Here is a 17,157-nt window from a genome sequence, read left to right on the forward strand (position 1 = left end):
TTATTGTCAGGCCAGATAAATTTGATGGAAATCATTAATGCTGTCATTAATTTTCCTTATTCACTAACTTTCGAAATTGATAAAGATTAAATTACTCTATGTTTTTAATAGAGGTAAATTTGCTTAATTTTGAAAACTGAAAGGTGTTTATAACATTTGTTCATTTAAGTAGTTGTTTTCACAATTGGATTGGACCATTTGATTAGACTAGAAACTAGTTTGAGTATCAATTCAGAACAAAAGATTAGAATTATCAACGATTCGATTGATTGAACCAATTTTACTAATTTTTTATGGGTAAACTATAAAATAGTTACTTTTGTTTGTCTCAGATTATATTTTAGGCACTTATGTTTGAAATGTTACGTTTTAGTTACTTACGTTATTGTTTTGTTACAAAGTGATCATTTAACCGTTAAGCTTGGTTACCTCCTTAATGGTGGTCTTACGTGGCAGTCCAAATGGGTTTTAATTGCAAACTTGGATGTTCTACATGGCAGTCCAAATTAAATTTATTGAATTAAAAACCTATTTTCATCCCAACAACTGACATCCAAGTTGATATTTAAAACCTATTTGGACTGCCACGTAGGACTGCCGTCAGGGAGGTAACAAATTTTAACGATAGTGTGACCACTTTGTAACAAAACGATAATATTAGTGACTAAAATATAATTTGAGGTGAATAAAAGTGACTATTTTTGTATTACCTTTTTTATTTAATTAGATTAAATAACTTATTTAAATCGATCAATCTACAAATTTAAGCCTTTTGGGTAAAGGAAAACAGAAATGGCGGCCCAAAAGAATGACGAAAACAACAGCAGAAAAGGATTAGAGATGGCGGAAGCGCCGTACGTAGGATAAAATTAAAAATCTTGTATAACAAAAACACTTGTATTTGTTGGACTGGTGGAAGCCAATACTCTCTCTCATTTTCCTTCCTAATTCCCACATTCTTTGCTTTTCCAATCGAAGTTTGAACCAAAAAAATGGAAGCACTTCTTGAACAGTTTGCGTATTTAAGCTGAATCATCTTCACTCAAAACCCATGTACGTTCACTTTCCGAACTCCAAAGTGAGTCCTCAAGCCACTGTGGTTGCACTTGTTTGCAGAACTCTTCACCGTCTCCTTTACTCCCCAAGGATCCGTACAAACCCATTCAGCTTCCCTGATAGACCGGATCGCCGAAGTGTTCGCATTGCTTGGGAAGCTTGTTAGTTACGTTCTTGGACTCCAAGGCGAAACTGAAGTTACTGAACGAATGAAAAAGGTTGTTTTCTTCTACTGGTTGGCCCATTAAAGTTTTAAGATTTTGTTTCTGATGTCTCTCATTGCTAGCTCGCCCCCTCTCTGATGTCATTTTAAATGCATTCGAATTTTGGGCAAAATTTTAATTTAATTAAGAAAATATAAATTGATGAATTGAAGGAGCTTTCGTGTAAAGAAGAGAATCTGTATATGATTACAATATGGTAAGGGCTAAGGAGATATCTAGTTCAGCTGTTATTCTTGAATTTGAATGATATTCAATTGTGTATAATGCTAATCTGTTTAGTCTACATTTTTAATTTGGCTTGAAGGTGGTGGGTAGGAGGATCTTTTGGGAGCAATGGCGGCTCATGTTGCTAACAGGAAGGCACAAATGGAAGTTAGTATGCTTGTACGTGATCCTGCGGTTTGCCGGTCTATTAATGAGAACCATTTTAATTAGTGGGTTTTCTTATTCACATTGCTTGAATTTCATTGCAATTTACTATATGGTGTTAAACATAAATTTTATTGATATTGGAACATTATTTGTCTTCTCTGTTGTCAGTAAGTACTTCCCTGAACACAAGCTACCAGAAAATGTGACTGCAACTTCTGATGCCAAAACTGCTTTGCTTGGGGCAGATTATTGCCTTCATGCTGTACCTGTGCAGGTCTGTCAAGCCATTGTATGTTGATGCTTATTTCTGTACCATGGGACAAGTGCCTGAATCTTGCCTCCTGTTTGCAGTTTTAGTACATCCTTTCTCGAAGGAATTGCAGAGCATGTTGATCCTGGCTTACTTTATATTCCCTTAGCAAAGGCTTAGAGCTCAATACATTGAGGATGATGTCTCAAATCATTCCTCAAGCATTAAAGAACCCTGCCAACTTTATATTGCACTATTCAGGGCCTTCCTTTGCGTTGGATTAATGAACAAACTTACCAACAGGTAACTTGGTTGTATATGATAACTATATTCTTGTAATACTTCAACCATTCATATATCTAGGGTTTACTACTATTCCTTTCTGCTTTGCAGCAATGGGGTGGCATCAAAAGACAAAAAATTGGCCCATGCTGTTCAGCAGCTATTGTCTTGTAGTCATTTACGCGATCAGCACTTCAAGGTAGAGGATCTTTCATTTGTATGCAAAACTAACAACGATTTTGTATAATACATGAAACACTGTTTATGGTTCTCTCATTCCCTCAAGTATCCTCCATCACTGCTGCTGCGACTGGCATATTGATGTTACTATTTTCTGTTCCTGTGATGAGGTTCTAAGTTTAATATTGCGATCACATATTGCAAAATTGGCCAGCTCTCTGCTAATAACTTTGTGTTCCTCAGATCATTGACTTTAGGTCTGCATAATGTCGTTTTCATTGCGTTGATCATATTGGTGTCGAGAGTTAGGTAACTATTGATGTTCTATGCTCAGTTGTAACCTTGTAACCTCAGGGATGTACGGTTGAATGCAGGTGCAGTCAAATGTACTTGCGATTGCTGCTGGATTGGTTGAAGGCATGATCTGGTATATTCCATGGCGCTCTTGTAGCACAAGTTGTTCTGAGATTACGATGCTAGCAAAAAGGTATAATCCTGTTGCCCTCGTGCCCACATAGCTTGAAGATTTGAGCTGCCTTCATTTTAATCGTTTCTTTCTCTTGGCTAGATGTTTGTAAGCTCATTTGTATTAATAAATAACCGTGTTATCTAACAAATCTTTGCTACATATCCTTAGATGGTGGAAAGCCGCAACAATTACTGGTCTATCTGGAACTGGGGACATCATGCTTACATGTTTTGTAAATCTTTCAAGAAATAAAAGAGTTGGAGTTCGTCTTGGATCAGGGGAGAACTTGAAGATATACTCAGTTCCATGAATCAGGTTCTTGTGAAGTTTTAAACTGGCTGTTGACGCTTAAAATCTGGCTATTAATATGATTAGTACTGCTGTAGGTAGCTGAAGGTGTGTCAACTGCTGGAGCTGTGATTGCACTGGCCCAAAAATATAATGTTAAAATGCCGGTCCTGACAGCAGTTGCTCGGATCATGGACAGTGAGCTAACCCCAAAGAAGGCTGTTCTTGAATTAATGAGCCTCCCTCAGGTCATTCATCCTTAATCTTTGATAAACAAGGAACCATTGTTGACTAGCATATGCATGTCTTTTCCATGTCTATAATTCCGGTATAAACCTATCATTAATTGTTAAGTGGTAACTTGTCACTTGTAGGTTGAAGAAGTTTGAAAAACTACTGTTTTGTCCCGGAAGTGGAATTATTTTCCCTGGGGATGGAGCTCTACCACCATTAAGAACTTGATTGTCAGCTGCTGAGCTGCATTTCATCATTCCAAGAAAAAACAGGTGCTGATATCTATATAGGTCGAATTTTCTCTCTCTTTAAATTGTCCCCCTTTATTATGCATTAGGAATTTGAAGTATCTCCTCCAAAAATATTATTAGATCTATTTTGGGGGATTTTGCGAACGAAATAACTATTAAGATATACAATATTTAGCCTTGAGCTTATTCTTTTTGCCGTCCAAGGACTTGTATTGTACCTAATATTCTTTGGTAAATAAGATGGGATGGAATTTTATCGTGTTCTGTAGTTTTAGATCAGTGAGAGGTACTTGGCTTGCATGATGCATCCAAAGGGTTTCTTTTTTTGAACATGGTTTCTCTTTTTGGACAAATGTTTGAACCACTGCCGGGTTAACGCCATAAATAACAGTCATACTGCAAATTCAGCTCTCTTCCGCATTGTTCATCTGTAATTTTTGTGTATAGCTGGCGGATGATGCTAGACTATTTTACTTTATTTTCCAGATTGTGACTTGGTGACCCATGTATTGGTTGCTGCTCCATTCTGTTTATGTCAATATTTAATGAACTTGATCTGTCAATTCTGCAGAACCATCTTGCATAAAACATTCTTGTACTCAATGAAGCACACCTGGTACCCATGCATATACTATTGTCTTAGCCTTTATTATCGGACTTGAGGTGAGTATCGAATATGAGTATGTATCTGGTACGGAATATGCTCTTTCTTTTGAAAGGTTTATATATATATATTTGGAGGATCATAGTGAAACTTATATCCCTGGTAACAAGTCATCCTAATATTCTGTGGGCCAATAAAGTGCTCAAGAAAGATGGAGCAGAGAGCAAGAGTCAGAGTCATCTCTGAATTGTTCTAAGTTGAAGAATATGAGAGGTTACAGAGAGTTCAAGTACTTTACTGTTAAATTCCACATCTGTATGAATTTAAACATTTAAGCAAAATCATAGTATAACTGGTGTTACGTTTTAGTTAATTTGTACTTAATATAAATACATATACCATATTGTTAATTATGGTAACATAGAGTGAAAAAGATTTACATGAAATATATTATAAAGAATCAAATGAGCATTGTTGTGAAGCCCTATATTTAAAATTTACTATTTTAAAGAGGCAAACCCTTTGAAGAAGGTTCATTATGCAAATTTCAATTGAAGATGGCATTTAATTGAGATAGTGACACGAATTATTGGATTAAGACAAAAATATCTTTTACATAATTGTATTATTTTAAAAGGTTTTTATTATTTATATATTTTATGCATTCGTCTTGCCTCATTTCTTATTTATATTAATTTTTTTATAAAATTGGTTACATAAATATTTTTTTCATCATCATGGAGTGTTTATTAAATGCCGTCATCAAACTTTAATTGAATTTACATCAAGTCAATTTATTTTAGGACTGTGTGACTTTATTTATTAATATCTTGAGGACAAAACTCAAATTATAAAAAGGATGAAACCAATTAAGTTATATTGAGGGTGAGATTGCAATTTTTCTCTTCAGTCTTCAAAAACCTGAAACGACACTTTTCTTTTTCTTTTCGTTGCTAAGTGGTCATTATGATGGTTTAAACCCTAGTGGAAAAAGAGGAAGAAAACGTATAAGAAAAAGAAAGTATAAACAGAAGCACCAAAAAAATCATAACCCCAGCCTGCAGCTGTCAGAAAGATGAAGAAAACCCAAAAAACAAACAAGAGAAAGAATCAAACCAAACCCGAACAAGAATCGGAGATATTTGCTTCGTGTTCATTCTCCCAGTCTTGCCTCCATCACTCTGTCTGAACAACTACAAGTTGGCTTCTGTTTTGTTTTGTAGAATGTTACTGAGACTGTCCTAGTAATTATATGTAACCTTTGATTCTCATGTACTTAATTTGTTCTTCTTAACAGAAAGGTTGGGTTTTGAGCTCCAACTCTGTCCAAGCTCAGCTATTCCTGTTTACTCTCTGGTCGTCATGTGTATCCTTTCCTTTCGTATTTTTCTGCTGTTTTCTTAGCATTTTTAATGCAATTTTAATCCTGCTGGCATTTTTAGGCAGTTCTCTCTCTCTCTCTCTCTCTCTCTCATTGTTGGGTTGTTTTTTTTATCAACTTTGGTGCATTTATTTTCTTTGTCATAATTGGACTTGTTTTGGTGCAAGTTTTCTTGTCTCCTAGATTGGGTTTTATTTTAGCCATTTTTAATAAGTTATATTTTGCTCAATTGTTTTGTTTGCATCCAGAGAGTTTTTTTTCGTAATTGGATTGTTTTTATGCCAGGTTTCTAGTTTTGTTAAGTGGTTTTGAGATCCTTGATTGGAGAATGTACTAGACTTTTAATGCAGAAACGGGGTCTGGCAAACAATGCATATTTGGCTCCAATCATTCATTATTGCAGGTTACCAATCCCCGAATTGAGCGTTCTCACGGTACTTTGTATGTTTTTATGCTTTTAATGGGATGTGTATCTGTGTTATCGTTTTTGTAAGTCCAGATGTTATTTTTTTTCCATTGTCATGCGAAATTAATCTTGGAGGGTGTAATGGGAATGGTCCTATATATGTTTAAGAATGAATAGGTTGAATATTTCTATTCTTTTTGTTTAAGCATGAATAAATTAAAATTGATATGTTTTATGATACGTTGTCCTTGTACCAACGCGTGAGTTATGTTTGCAGTGTATGAGATTCTGCAGAAGTTGTTGCATCGTTTCATTGGTGTTCCTGGTTATGTAATGGGTGGTGAAAACAGGAATAAGAGAAAGCCAGCGCGAAGGTGATTTTGCGATGTTTCATATGATCGTTCAGCCTTTCTATTTATTTTCATATTGATTCTTTCTCTTAAATTAGGTTTATGATGTTCATATGATTCCTCAGCATTTCTATTCTTATGAACACTGGACCGTTGGATCACTTAAAAAAATCATCTTTTGGCACACTTGCATGATTCTTGATGAGCGACGTCGTATACATATATCTAGGTTTATATGAGTATTTATTTCTATTACTTATAATTTCACCTGACTCTATTGACGAATCTGGTTAGGATTTGAAAAGATATTGAAGAGATATTGGATCTTTTGGGTTCTAGGGCAAACGAATCTGTTGAAAAGGGAAATTCTCTGAATTTCAAGACAAAATTTGCTATTATCAGCTACATTAAATGAAAAAGTAAACCATCTTAGTAAAATTAGTTTAGAAATCCTGTAATGATTGGTCTTGATAACATGAAGATGCAACCAGATTCATCAGTAACCAACTGGATCTCTGGGATCCGATGTGATGAGGACTTGATTACTCAATCAAGTCTGTAAATTCTTCAGTGGGGATTATAGGCTTCCAGCTCAATTGGTTCAGAGATTGTTAAGGTATGCATATTCTGAATACTCTCTCATTCATTTGTTAACCTTCCGGGCTTGATCTATATGACTTGATGAATACTTACACCAGTGCCTGTGGTTCACGGCTTGCTGTACTTCTTTCCATTCTAAAACATCTTTTCGAGAGAGAAGCTTCCCAAAAGGCAAGGCAATAGCATAATCTTATTATCTCTGTTGTTAGCTAGAACATTCTTTAAGATGTCTTTATTGCTTCAAATTGGAAGTAGATGTCAGTTTCATGCATAAATTGTGTCAATTTTATTTATTTATTTATTCCTAGTTGTTGTTATAATTTTGGAGCCTGAAGTCTTCACCTTCATGGCCTGTAACGATTCCTTGTTTATGCATCTGGTATTTCTTTTGCTTTTCGTTTATTGTATTATTAAATGTGGAACTTGCATCATCGGATTCTTTATTTATTTTCCAGATAATGCATAGAGAGTGAACTTTTGTGGTTTACTTGTTCAAGATAAGTATCAGTTCATCCTCTGTTGTCTCTCTTGGTTCCTGAAAGTTACTTTATAATACTATTTCCTATCTATCTTGTTTGATTCTTGATGATCATTTACAGTTGTGTATTCTTTACATGTGATGCAGTGGATTTTCTACATGCTGTGAGTGAGTTCCAGTGGTCACCCTACTCGCAATTTGAAGAAGAACTTAAGCAGATGTTTCTGAAATGCAAAACTTTTAGGTTACATGGGAATATGAAGCAGGAAGATAGAAGAACCACCTTCAGTGCCTTCAAAACAGAAAAATCGGCACTTCTTGTCTCTACAATGTTGCTGCTAGGGCTTAGATTTTCCAAAAGTTAGATGTATCATACAGTATGATTCTCCAGGGGAGGCCTCTGAATATGTGCATAGGTATTTAGAGGCTATTTTCTTGGAAATATCCATCTAGTCTGCTTGTTTGCAACATTATTTACTCGGCAAGTTTTTGGTTTATTTTGATTAATTTTGACAGCTATCTTATTTTTGCCATGTAATTGCCCATCCACAAATCTTTACTTACTGTTTGAACAGCTTCTAAGTCCTCATTTATGGCCATTTCTTCAGAATTAGAGTATCATCAGAAATTCTCACCATGGATGCTTCTTGTTGAACAGATTTCTAACTGCTTATATGTGAATTCTCTTTCCGATTAGTTTAACTATGAGAGCGATTTCTCTATATTTTTTAGTTAACAGTCTACTTTGTATTCTAATGGGTGGTTTAACTCTATGTAATTGAGTACTGTACAACTACCTTTTTAAGCATATATAGATCTAGTGGACAGATGTCCTGGTCATATGTTCAAATTCTTGTGGAACTAATATATAAGGTCAATCAGAGCTTGACTGGGCTTTTAATCTTTGATGCAGAGTAGGTAGGACGGCTCGACTGGGTGAAGAGGAGATCCTTACTATTTCTACAACCAATAGAAGTGGATTACTTGCAAGATCTAGAGAAACATGGTGTGTCATTGACAGAGTATCCACTCCTCAAAATAATAGATTCTTTCCCATTGCACAGTCAAATGCATCGTGTCAAGAAGTTTGTTTCTTTAGAATCACATCCATGGTTGTATCTCTTCAGAGGGAGCTTGAATCATACATCTCAGCTGAGGTATGATTTATGCATGTGGATCTTATTTACCCCTTATATTTTCTTATTTTTCTGTTCCTTTTTCTCCGCGGTTGCTTCTCTAGAGTTCATCTTCCTCGCTTTGTATTTGTTTGATTTTGGAAAATGGTTGTTATATTTGTACTTGTCTCTTTGTGTCCATTTTGGCTTCCTGTGCATATAAAATCTTTTGATCTTTCTCGCTTTCCATCTTAAACTATGTTAAAGTTGTCTTTTGTTTATACACACTTATATGTATATTTATAGGAAGAAGGAATTGGAGTTATCTTTTACTGATTTGTTACTTTGCACACTATATGAACATACTGCAGTTGTTCGCAAACAACAGTATGCAGTCAACACTGTAGTTCTCTGAAAAAAGATGCATGTTTTGTTCATTGGGTTTGAATATATGCTTTGAATGAAAATGCTTTGAAGTTGATCCTGGTTCAGAAATAACTTCTGATTCAACATGTAAAGCTGGTATTATGATGCTAAGCTTTAAGAGAAAATGACTTGAAAATGTGATGTGGGGATATGCTCACCATTGCTCCACTGAACTATCATGCTAGAGTAGGCTCTCCAAGCAGGTGATTATAGCATTCTGTTTTATTCATCTGGATAAGTTTAGCTAGTTTGCACAAATAATGAATGATTTGAAATAGTTTTCTGCTTGAATTGGTTTGATTTGAAATGAAGTTCTGTAAATGATTTTAGCTTTTTATGTGCTTCAAAATAATGCTTTTTCCCGGTTATCATTTTTGCAGCCAAAGATTAAGAAACAAGCGAAGGATGCATTTTGCTCTTGGGTCCGTGCATACACAGCACATCGCGGAGACCTGAAACAAATTTTCATGGTGAAGAAGCTTCATTTAGGGCATGTTGCAAAAAGTTTTGCATTAAGAGAGCAGCCATCATTGGTAGGAAAGGCATTCCAAAACCAATCGAAAAAGAGGAAGAGGGATCTGAAGCAGAAGCAGAAAGGTCTATTTAAGAAGAGGAAAGTTGCCAGTAAAACATGAATTTTGAATCAGGTGCTAAGGTAGTAAGTTTTAGTAACCAAACAAATGGTCGAATTATACAATACAAAACTAGTAATCACAGCATGTTTATTTGTGCCTCTCATCTTCACAATTTGTATGGAACTGATGAATGAAATGCTTGTATTATTATTCTTTTTAACTCTCATGTAATCCCTTTATAAATCATCATTTATATTTCTTATTCAAAGTAATAGAATGATAATTTACAAGGTAGTTTTATCAGGAAATTCCGTCCATTGTTGGTTATGGTGAACGTGCATCAACTTATCTTCACTTCAAACTCTTGTATGGAACTGATGAATGAAATGCTTGTATTATTATTCTTTTTAACTCTCATGTAATCCCTTTATAAATCATCATTTATATTTCTTATTCAAAGTAATAGAATGATAATTTACAAGGTAGTTTTATCAGGAAATTCCGTCCATTGTTGTTATGGTGAACGTGCATCAACTTATCTTCACTTCAAACTCTTGGTTTTTGTTAGGTTTGTAAGTGAACAATCACCTGGAATAGTTTGGTTTTATTAATTAATTAATTTATGTTTGTTTATCAAGTTAAATAAATAATATGCTAAAAATGAATTATGCGTTAAATGATCTGTTTTCCGCCTGTTGCAAACAAACATAAAATATCGTATGTTTGCTTAAAACTCAGAATCCTAACATCTGCAATAATTCCTTCTATCTCAAGTAATAGTTGACTTTGTGTAAAAAATTGAGAAAATGACAGGGACCATAAGGGAAAGGGTGAATCATATTAGATGCAGAAAGGGGGCAACACAAATTCTGTTGGGACACAGGAAGAAAATGTGTCACTATTCTCTTTTATCCTCCTCGACCTCTTCACCGAGCCTGAATAAATCAGCATTTGATGCCCTCCTCTCCTTCCTTTCCAGCTGCTTGTTTGCCGATTCTCCGGCCAATAGAACACTACTGCTAGTGAGTGAGATACCCTCCTCTTCAAGCTCATCCCCTGTTTCCTCACTATAGGCATATCTGAACAAACACATAACAAATGAACTCTTATGATGAAGCGCGGTTAGAAAGGAACATAAACAACATATGCTGCAACAAATTGTTCTGAACCACATAAATACTCATATTCAATAATGTGCTTATTTTCTGGTATGATAATATATGTACTGAGTGTATTTAAAAAGCCAATCTAACAAGCAGCATAGTCAAGCCACAAGTGAAAGTGTAATGAAACCTAACCTTGTAGAGTACTATGATGGTGATACTCTAGATGCAAAGAGTGTCCAAAGGATTTCTAAAAGATCACTAACGTTTCTAAGTAAAGCTGACTAGCTCGATTTAGTCCCAGATTCCATGTAATTTGCCTAATAAAGCACACCTGCATAGATGCTCATGAACGAAAACAAACTGCTCACGCTTAATAAAGCAATTAAACAAACCTGAGAGTGGTTCAAGCTTCACAACTCTAAAGTGAATACCTCATTTTTTTTTCCAGACTTGTAATATCTCACTGAAAGCTAATTCTTTTAACAGATCTCTAGCTCATTTGTCCTTTCGAGGAATACATGAAAACAATTCTTATTACCAAACAAGTCCATATAAATCTCTAATTTCCAGCAAAAACATCGTCTAACTGAAGTTCAGCAAGTAGCAGTCTACCTAATAAAGAAATTGCAAGTTTCGACTTCCAGGGATTACCGTGTCGGATTATTTGACGGAGCCCAAAGACTGCATATCACCACCAAAAGTACAAATGCAAGAAGATTCCAGAAAGCTGGGATTATCCAAGCTCTTTGCCACAACTCACTTAATGGGTCAGCTGCATTAAAGTACAACTGAACAAGAAAGCTTGATTAGATGAACTCCTACAACCCATATTTAGGAAATAATCTCATATTTATTTAAATGTTCGGAGCATGTACAATGATACAGATGACGGGTAAAAGGAGCTGGAAATGGAGAATTTCAGATCCATATAATCTAAGAGTAACTAGCTTTCTTAAAAACATGGACTTGAGAGTTGAGATGGAGGTGGGGAGAGAGGGAGGATAAAAGACAACACAATGAAGCAAACTTGTATATGATGAAAGAGAAGTGTATCAAACCACCTCGTAACCAACCCAAGCAATGGAGAGCAGAACTGATATTGCTAGTGAATTGGTAAACTTCCGGTAGAGTGCAAACTTGGCCATGCTCCTTCTAATCTGTGCCACAAGAGGAGTAAACCCTTTAAATTTTAAATCAATCAAATGGAAAGAAAATGTACTTAGTTTAGAAATGAAAGATAAAAAATCTTCTCTGTCTGCTAAAGCGAAGTTGCGAGCTATTTTCACTATTGCTCAAAACAAGCAAAATAGAAATCTGCAAGCATCAACATGCAGAAAGGATTCACTTATTGTACTTTCACCAAACAAGGCTACAATATATTATGAGCAAGACTGATTTGTCTAATTATGGGGAGCGACATCAAATGGAATGGAAAACTGATTCTTGTGGAGCGTGATTTATGTTACATGAATATCATTGCACAAACGAGATTTAAATGTAATGCAAGAGGAAGATATAACATCTGCTAAGATCGAGTGTATTACAAAAAGAAAAAGGATACATATTAAGGGACAATTCAAGCTATTCTTTATGGTTGTAATATGAAAAGATAAGCTTGGCACTACCTGAAGCTTCTCTAGAGTTTGGGACAATGCCGAAAAGATCCAGATTATGAAGCAAGCATCCAACAGAGAAACAGGTAGAACCAGAAACAGCCTCGCTTTTCCAGTTAAGTCATCAATATTCCCCAGATTTTCAACCAGCCCGAGTGCTTCTGAAAAGACAAAGTACGTCAGGCCAAGAAGGAGAACTTTGAAGATTACACCTCCAAGGGTTGGCCGCACAACACCATAGCCCATTGATACCACTAAAAGGAGTAGACGGGAGACTGTCTTTTTAACAGCAGTGAAGGTAACTGCCCAAAGTGTGATTCCCATTGGTCTGTTTCCGGTTGCATTAAAATTTGCATATTCGAAGTACCATAGAGCCATTTCACACATTCCCAGACCTATCACTGCTGTAATGTGGTACTGCAGTTGTATTATATCTTTCCAGTATTGGACAGACCACAGAAACCAGACAAGACCTAGACCAAGATATGCCAGAGACATTAACCCAAAATATGTCATTAGTGGTGCCATCTTTCCTGGAAGATAACCTTCAGGATTTCTCCAGACAGTTCTTCCACTGATCGTCGTGCCCATGAGTTCTGGATCGCAAAACATGAAATACAAATAGTACATTCCAGTATGATTGATCTCAACTGTTTGTAGCACCATAGTAGTCTCTTCCGTTTTTCCTTCAAAGAAGGTTTGTATTCGTTGCGGATTATAAGGGTAATTTGGATCTTGGTGGATGATAACCTCCCCTACATTGCAGGATCCTTCCTTAGAAAGATCCGGAGTGCAACATATTGCGGCAGAATGCAAATACGAACCTCCAATTTTCTCTCTGTCTTTTACCTCAACTATTATAGCCTCAACCAATCCAGTTTTTTGCTGCATCTCATTCTTTTTTTCAGCAGACTCTTTCGGTCTTCGAAAGGTGATTGACTCAAACCTGAAAGCGATAATGGCATCAGAGGTACAAGAGAAGTTCCAGAATTATTCAATTTGAATGGAAGAAATAAAACATCTGTGCCATGACTAGAATGAAATGATGTAATGCCTAAAATATCCGAATTCACCAACATAGTGCCCTAAATATATGATAGATGGTCTCATTATCACGAAATAAGTAATTACTGCAGAAATCTCCTTAACAACAGAAGATTTGCTTGCCAAATGAATTAGCACCTAGCTAAAAGTCTGTAGGATCAAGTATAACAATGTCCTACATTCATAGGAGACGAAAATTTATCCGGATTGTTCAATAATGCCTTCATTAATCTAAATTGCAACATTGATGCATATGACATGCCAAACCAAATAAATTGACTAAATAACAGATTTTCCAGCTGCATGATATTAGTGGCAATAAATCATGGGATGGTTTTCACAATATAACATTCTTACATCCATTCATTCAATAAAACATGACAGAATGTTAGGATCGTCCCGATTAAGCAACGAACAAGTAAAAATAGTAGAAGAAATTGAGAAGATGAACACACAAATTTAACGTGGAAAAACCCCTCAAAAGAGGATAAAAAACCACGGGCAAAGATAATTTTACTATAATGGCAAAAGAATGAAGAGTACAAAAGATGGAGATAAAAACTAAACCCCGAAAACCCGAAAAACAAAGAACCCTCAAACGTAAACACAAAATTCTCTGAATGTGTTATGAGTTCTAATCTAATGGGTGTCTCTCAATTCTAAGATTGTAAAGGAGCCTATTTATAGGCTAAATTAGTAAGTCAAATAAACTATACTAATAAATGCTAAATATATTATACTAATAAATACTAAATCTTCTAGAAAGAAAATATATTTTTGTTTAACTTGACTTGCAAGCAATCTCTTAGAATTTGGGTCACACAATCCTAACACAGAACATAAGTAAATTTGTTTGCTCCTGACACAATCTCAACAGAAAACAAAATGAAGCCAACATTGGTCCCCTAAAAACATCCACAATCTTCAAATACAACATGGACAAAATCATGAGATAAACAAATGCTAAAATGCTCATTACAAAAACATGCAACTTGTTTAATTTTTCTAATGCGAACAGTGCAGATAAGCTACCACTTTGTTAGCTTACAATTATCCCAGCATATAATTGATGGTAATTTATATCCATTAAAAAAGAGCCTAAAAATGAAACGAGCAATGAAACCAACCCCCCAAAAGGAAAATCCCCAAAAAATTGATAACATTATTAACACTGTTCAAATTAGATTAAAAAGGGCATTAATTAAGCTGATAACCATCATTGAAACAAAAAATTATCCAATAATGCAACATTAAAAGGAAAAGCTGAAACTAGGAAAAGAGAAATAGAACAAGAAAAGGGGAAAAAAAAAACACAATGATGACCTGATAAAAGACTTGCCATTGAGATGATTTTCCTCAGGAGAAGGCTTTTTGTCAGGATCAACGTGAAGCTTTGAAGCATAAAGGCCTTCACTTCCACCATGGAAGAAGAAAGAATTAGAACGGCGAAAAAAGCTTTGGTTTTGATATTCATGGATGGAAGCACCCACTTGGTTTATGGCAAAGCAGCTGAAATATATTAATACTACAAATGTGAGTTTCTGAAAATACCCATTTCCAATCAGATCATAAGATAAACAAATGAATTCTCTGTTGTTGCCCATCATCTCTCTCTCTCTCTCTTTCTCTCACTCTCTTTTTCTCTGTTCTCACTTCTGTTCTGTCCTTTTTCGCCTATTGGTTTGTCTGTGTTCTGTTTTAATTTTAATTTTTATGATTGTAGAAATACAATCTTATTTTTATAATGTTTGACGAAATATGTTTAGATTGAGTGATTGACTCCATTTTTTTTTATTTGTAGCACATGTTATTTCACCTTCGGCTTTCAAAAATTTTTTGGAAGAGGTGAGAAATAGACATGTACAGGAGTCCAGTTCCGATCTAAAGATCTGCTTAAAAAGCGAAGAGTTTGGGTAAATCTATAAGTTTGGAAAATGAGTTTAGGTGAAAAATTAAAAGACCTGTTAAAAAAAGGATTAAGTTTTAAGTAAAACTTTTTTGCCTCGGGTCCAGCCTGATCTAAATTTACAAAAAAAAATTTATTGTTTTCTCACCGTGTTGCTGTCATTCCATTATTATATTGTTATTGTTTGGATATTATATAAATTTTATTTTACTGTTAATTTTATTATTATTTTATAGGTATTTACTTGTTAAGTTATACTTATATTAGTGCTATTTAAATATAAAGATTTTTATTTATTTATTTTCAATTTGTTGAGAAAGATTAATTTGAATGTTTTTAATGTTTTTGATGTATTATATATATTTTTAAAAGTTTTATATAAAAAAATTAATACGGGCAGGCTGGACTTGACCAAACTTGGGTTTTAACATTTTTATCTAGGTCAAGCTTAGGCATTTTTTAGGCCCATTTTTCGGGTCGGGCCCGGGCCTATCAAACACGCCAAAAATTTTGCAAAGGCTCAGCCCGAACCTGACTCTACCCATGGACAGGTCTAGTGAGAAATATAGAAAGTTGCTTAATTTTTTGAAGATAAATCTCAAAATTATATATAAACTTTGATTTAATGTATAATATGATATATGAATTTTGATTTGGTATAATTATACAGATGATAATTTTATTGTAGTTTAAATGTGTATATGAAATTTTAATTTTGATTCAATCATATAAATTAAAAAAAAAATCAATTTATTTTTATATTGGATAAATATAATTATTTGTGTACGTAATATATAAAAATAAAATGATCTTATATCAATAATTGCGTTAATAATTTGTGAGAATTGAATCAAATCAAAATTTCATGTATAAAATTACACATTAGACCAAAGTTCATGTGTAGTTTTGAGATTTATCCCTTGGACTAAAGTATTCTATGGCTATAATAAAGTTTGGATTTAAATATCACTTATTCAAGTTATTGAATTTATCATATAGCTTAAGTGGGAGAATGATGGAAACTGATGTCACGTGTCTAAGTTATTGATTAAGGGTAGGTTTAGATGGGTGGTGAGGTGTGGTGCGTTTAGCTTACTTTTTGTTTCATGGTACAGTATCGTTACAGTATCTAATCTCACCGCCACCGCTGTTTTTTATATTAATTACAGGTAAACGCACTGCCCATCCAAACCCACCCTAAGATAAAATCTCATTATGGTAGGAGTTTAACTCTAATAAGAATTCTAGTATAAGTCACTAGTTTATTTTATAAATTGTTTGTGAATCATCAAAGCTAATTAACCTTCTTTCAAGAAAATAGGCTAGAAGACAAATATTATATTGTGGGAGTGATATATGTTTCTTTTGGAGTGAATTTATTTCTTGATGAACCGGAGGCAGGCTTAAAGTAATGTTTTGTGTTCGATGAATTCTATCACCTTTACCATTGGGTCCTCCTATCTTGATACTTCCTAGATGATTGCCTCTTGAATGTGCCCCTTGGCTCCAAGCCCTTGTATATTTAGAGAAGCCTTTGACAATCAAAAGACATGCTAGGGAGTAGCACACGGTTGAGATATGGACATGATTATTCTGTTAAGGTTTGAGACGATAGATGGATTCCCAATAAAGATGACTCTTGGATATTCCACACGATTTCACTTCGAAGAGATGTAACTGTTTCTGATCTCAACAACCCAAAGCAACATAAATGGGAGGAAAGGTCTTGTTAGGAAATCTTTGTCCCTTATCAGGGTGACTTGATATTCGAGATTCACCTATACAAACCAGGCACACAGGACAAACTAATATGGCATCATGCGAAGAATGTCAGGTATGTGTTAGGGTAATCAACTCTCTCTCAAAATGGGAGACGGACGACCGCCACGGCAAATTTGGAAGACCCTTTGGTCTTTGAATGTACCTTGTAGAGTTTGATTGTCTTGT

The 17,157-nt window shown here is 34.8% G+C and overlaps 1 protein-coding gene and 2 pseudogenes across 2 annotated transcripts; 2 read left to right on the forward strand and 1 right to left on the reverse strand.

The window, feature by feature from the left end:
• The first annotated feature begins 1,613 nt into the window (after positions 1-1,613).
• LOC121216221 (glycerol-3-phosphate dehydrogenase [NAD(+)] 2, chloroplastic-like) lies at positions 1,614-3,554 on the forward strand (annotated as a pseudogene).
• Positions 3,555-5,935: 2,381 nt separating this feature from the next.
• LOC121216435 (DEAD-box ATP-dependent RNA helicase 17-like) lies at positions 5,936-10,026 on the forward strand (annotated as a pseudogene).
• A 167-nt stretch (positions 10,027-10,193) lies between these two features.
• On the reverse strand, positions 10,194-15,319 carry LOC107931545 (transmembrane protein 87B). Of its 2 annotated transcripts, XM_016863467.2 has the most exons (6): positions 14,856-15,318; positions 14,628-14,712; positions 12,273-13,206; positions 11,709-11,804; positions 11,299-11,435; positions 10,194-10,620 (listed from the first exon to the last, which is right to left on the reverse strand). In XM_016863467.2, exons 1-6 carry the CDS (start codon positions 14,857-14,859, stop codon positions 10,440-10,442), a joined length of 1,437 nt encoding a protein of 478 aa, XP_016718956.2. In that variant the 5' UTR covers positions 14,860-15,318; the 3' UTR covers positions 10,194-10,439. The 2 variants fall into 2 exon arrangements, with proteins under 2 accessions (XP_016718956.2, XP_016718954.2); XM_016863465.2 differs by having other exon boundaries at positions 14,628-15,319.
• Positions 15,320-17,157: the final 1,838 nt, after the last annotated feature.

The sequence above is a fragment of the Gossypium hirsutum genome, chromosome D04 (genome assembly GCF_007990345.1).
Source record: "Gossypium hirsutum isolate 1008001.06 chromosome D04, Gossypium_hirsutum_v2.1, whole genome shotgun sequence".
Classification (NCBI taxonomy): domain Eukaryota; kingdom Viridiplantae; phylum Streptophyta; class Magnoliopsida; order Malvales; family Malvaceae; genus Gossypium; species Gossypium hirsutum.

Bases quoted from the DNA above. Each gene is read 5' to 3' on its own strand.
- LOC107931545 (XM_016863465.2), bottom strand. From the start codon at position 14,911: ATGATGGGCAACAACAGAGAATTCATTTGTTTATCTTATGATCTGATT. The intron at 11,805-12,272 runs GTAGTGCCAAGC...CTTGTGGCACAG, and splicing joins AAACTCTAGAGAAGCTTCAG to ATTAGAAGGAGCATGGCCAA. The intron at 11,436-11,708 runs GTGGTTTGATAC...TTTCTTGTTCAG, and splicing joins TTGCTTGGGTTGGTTACGAG to TTGTACTTTAATGCAGCTGA.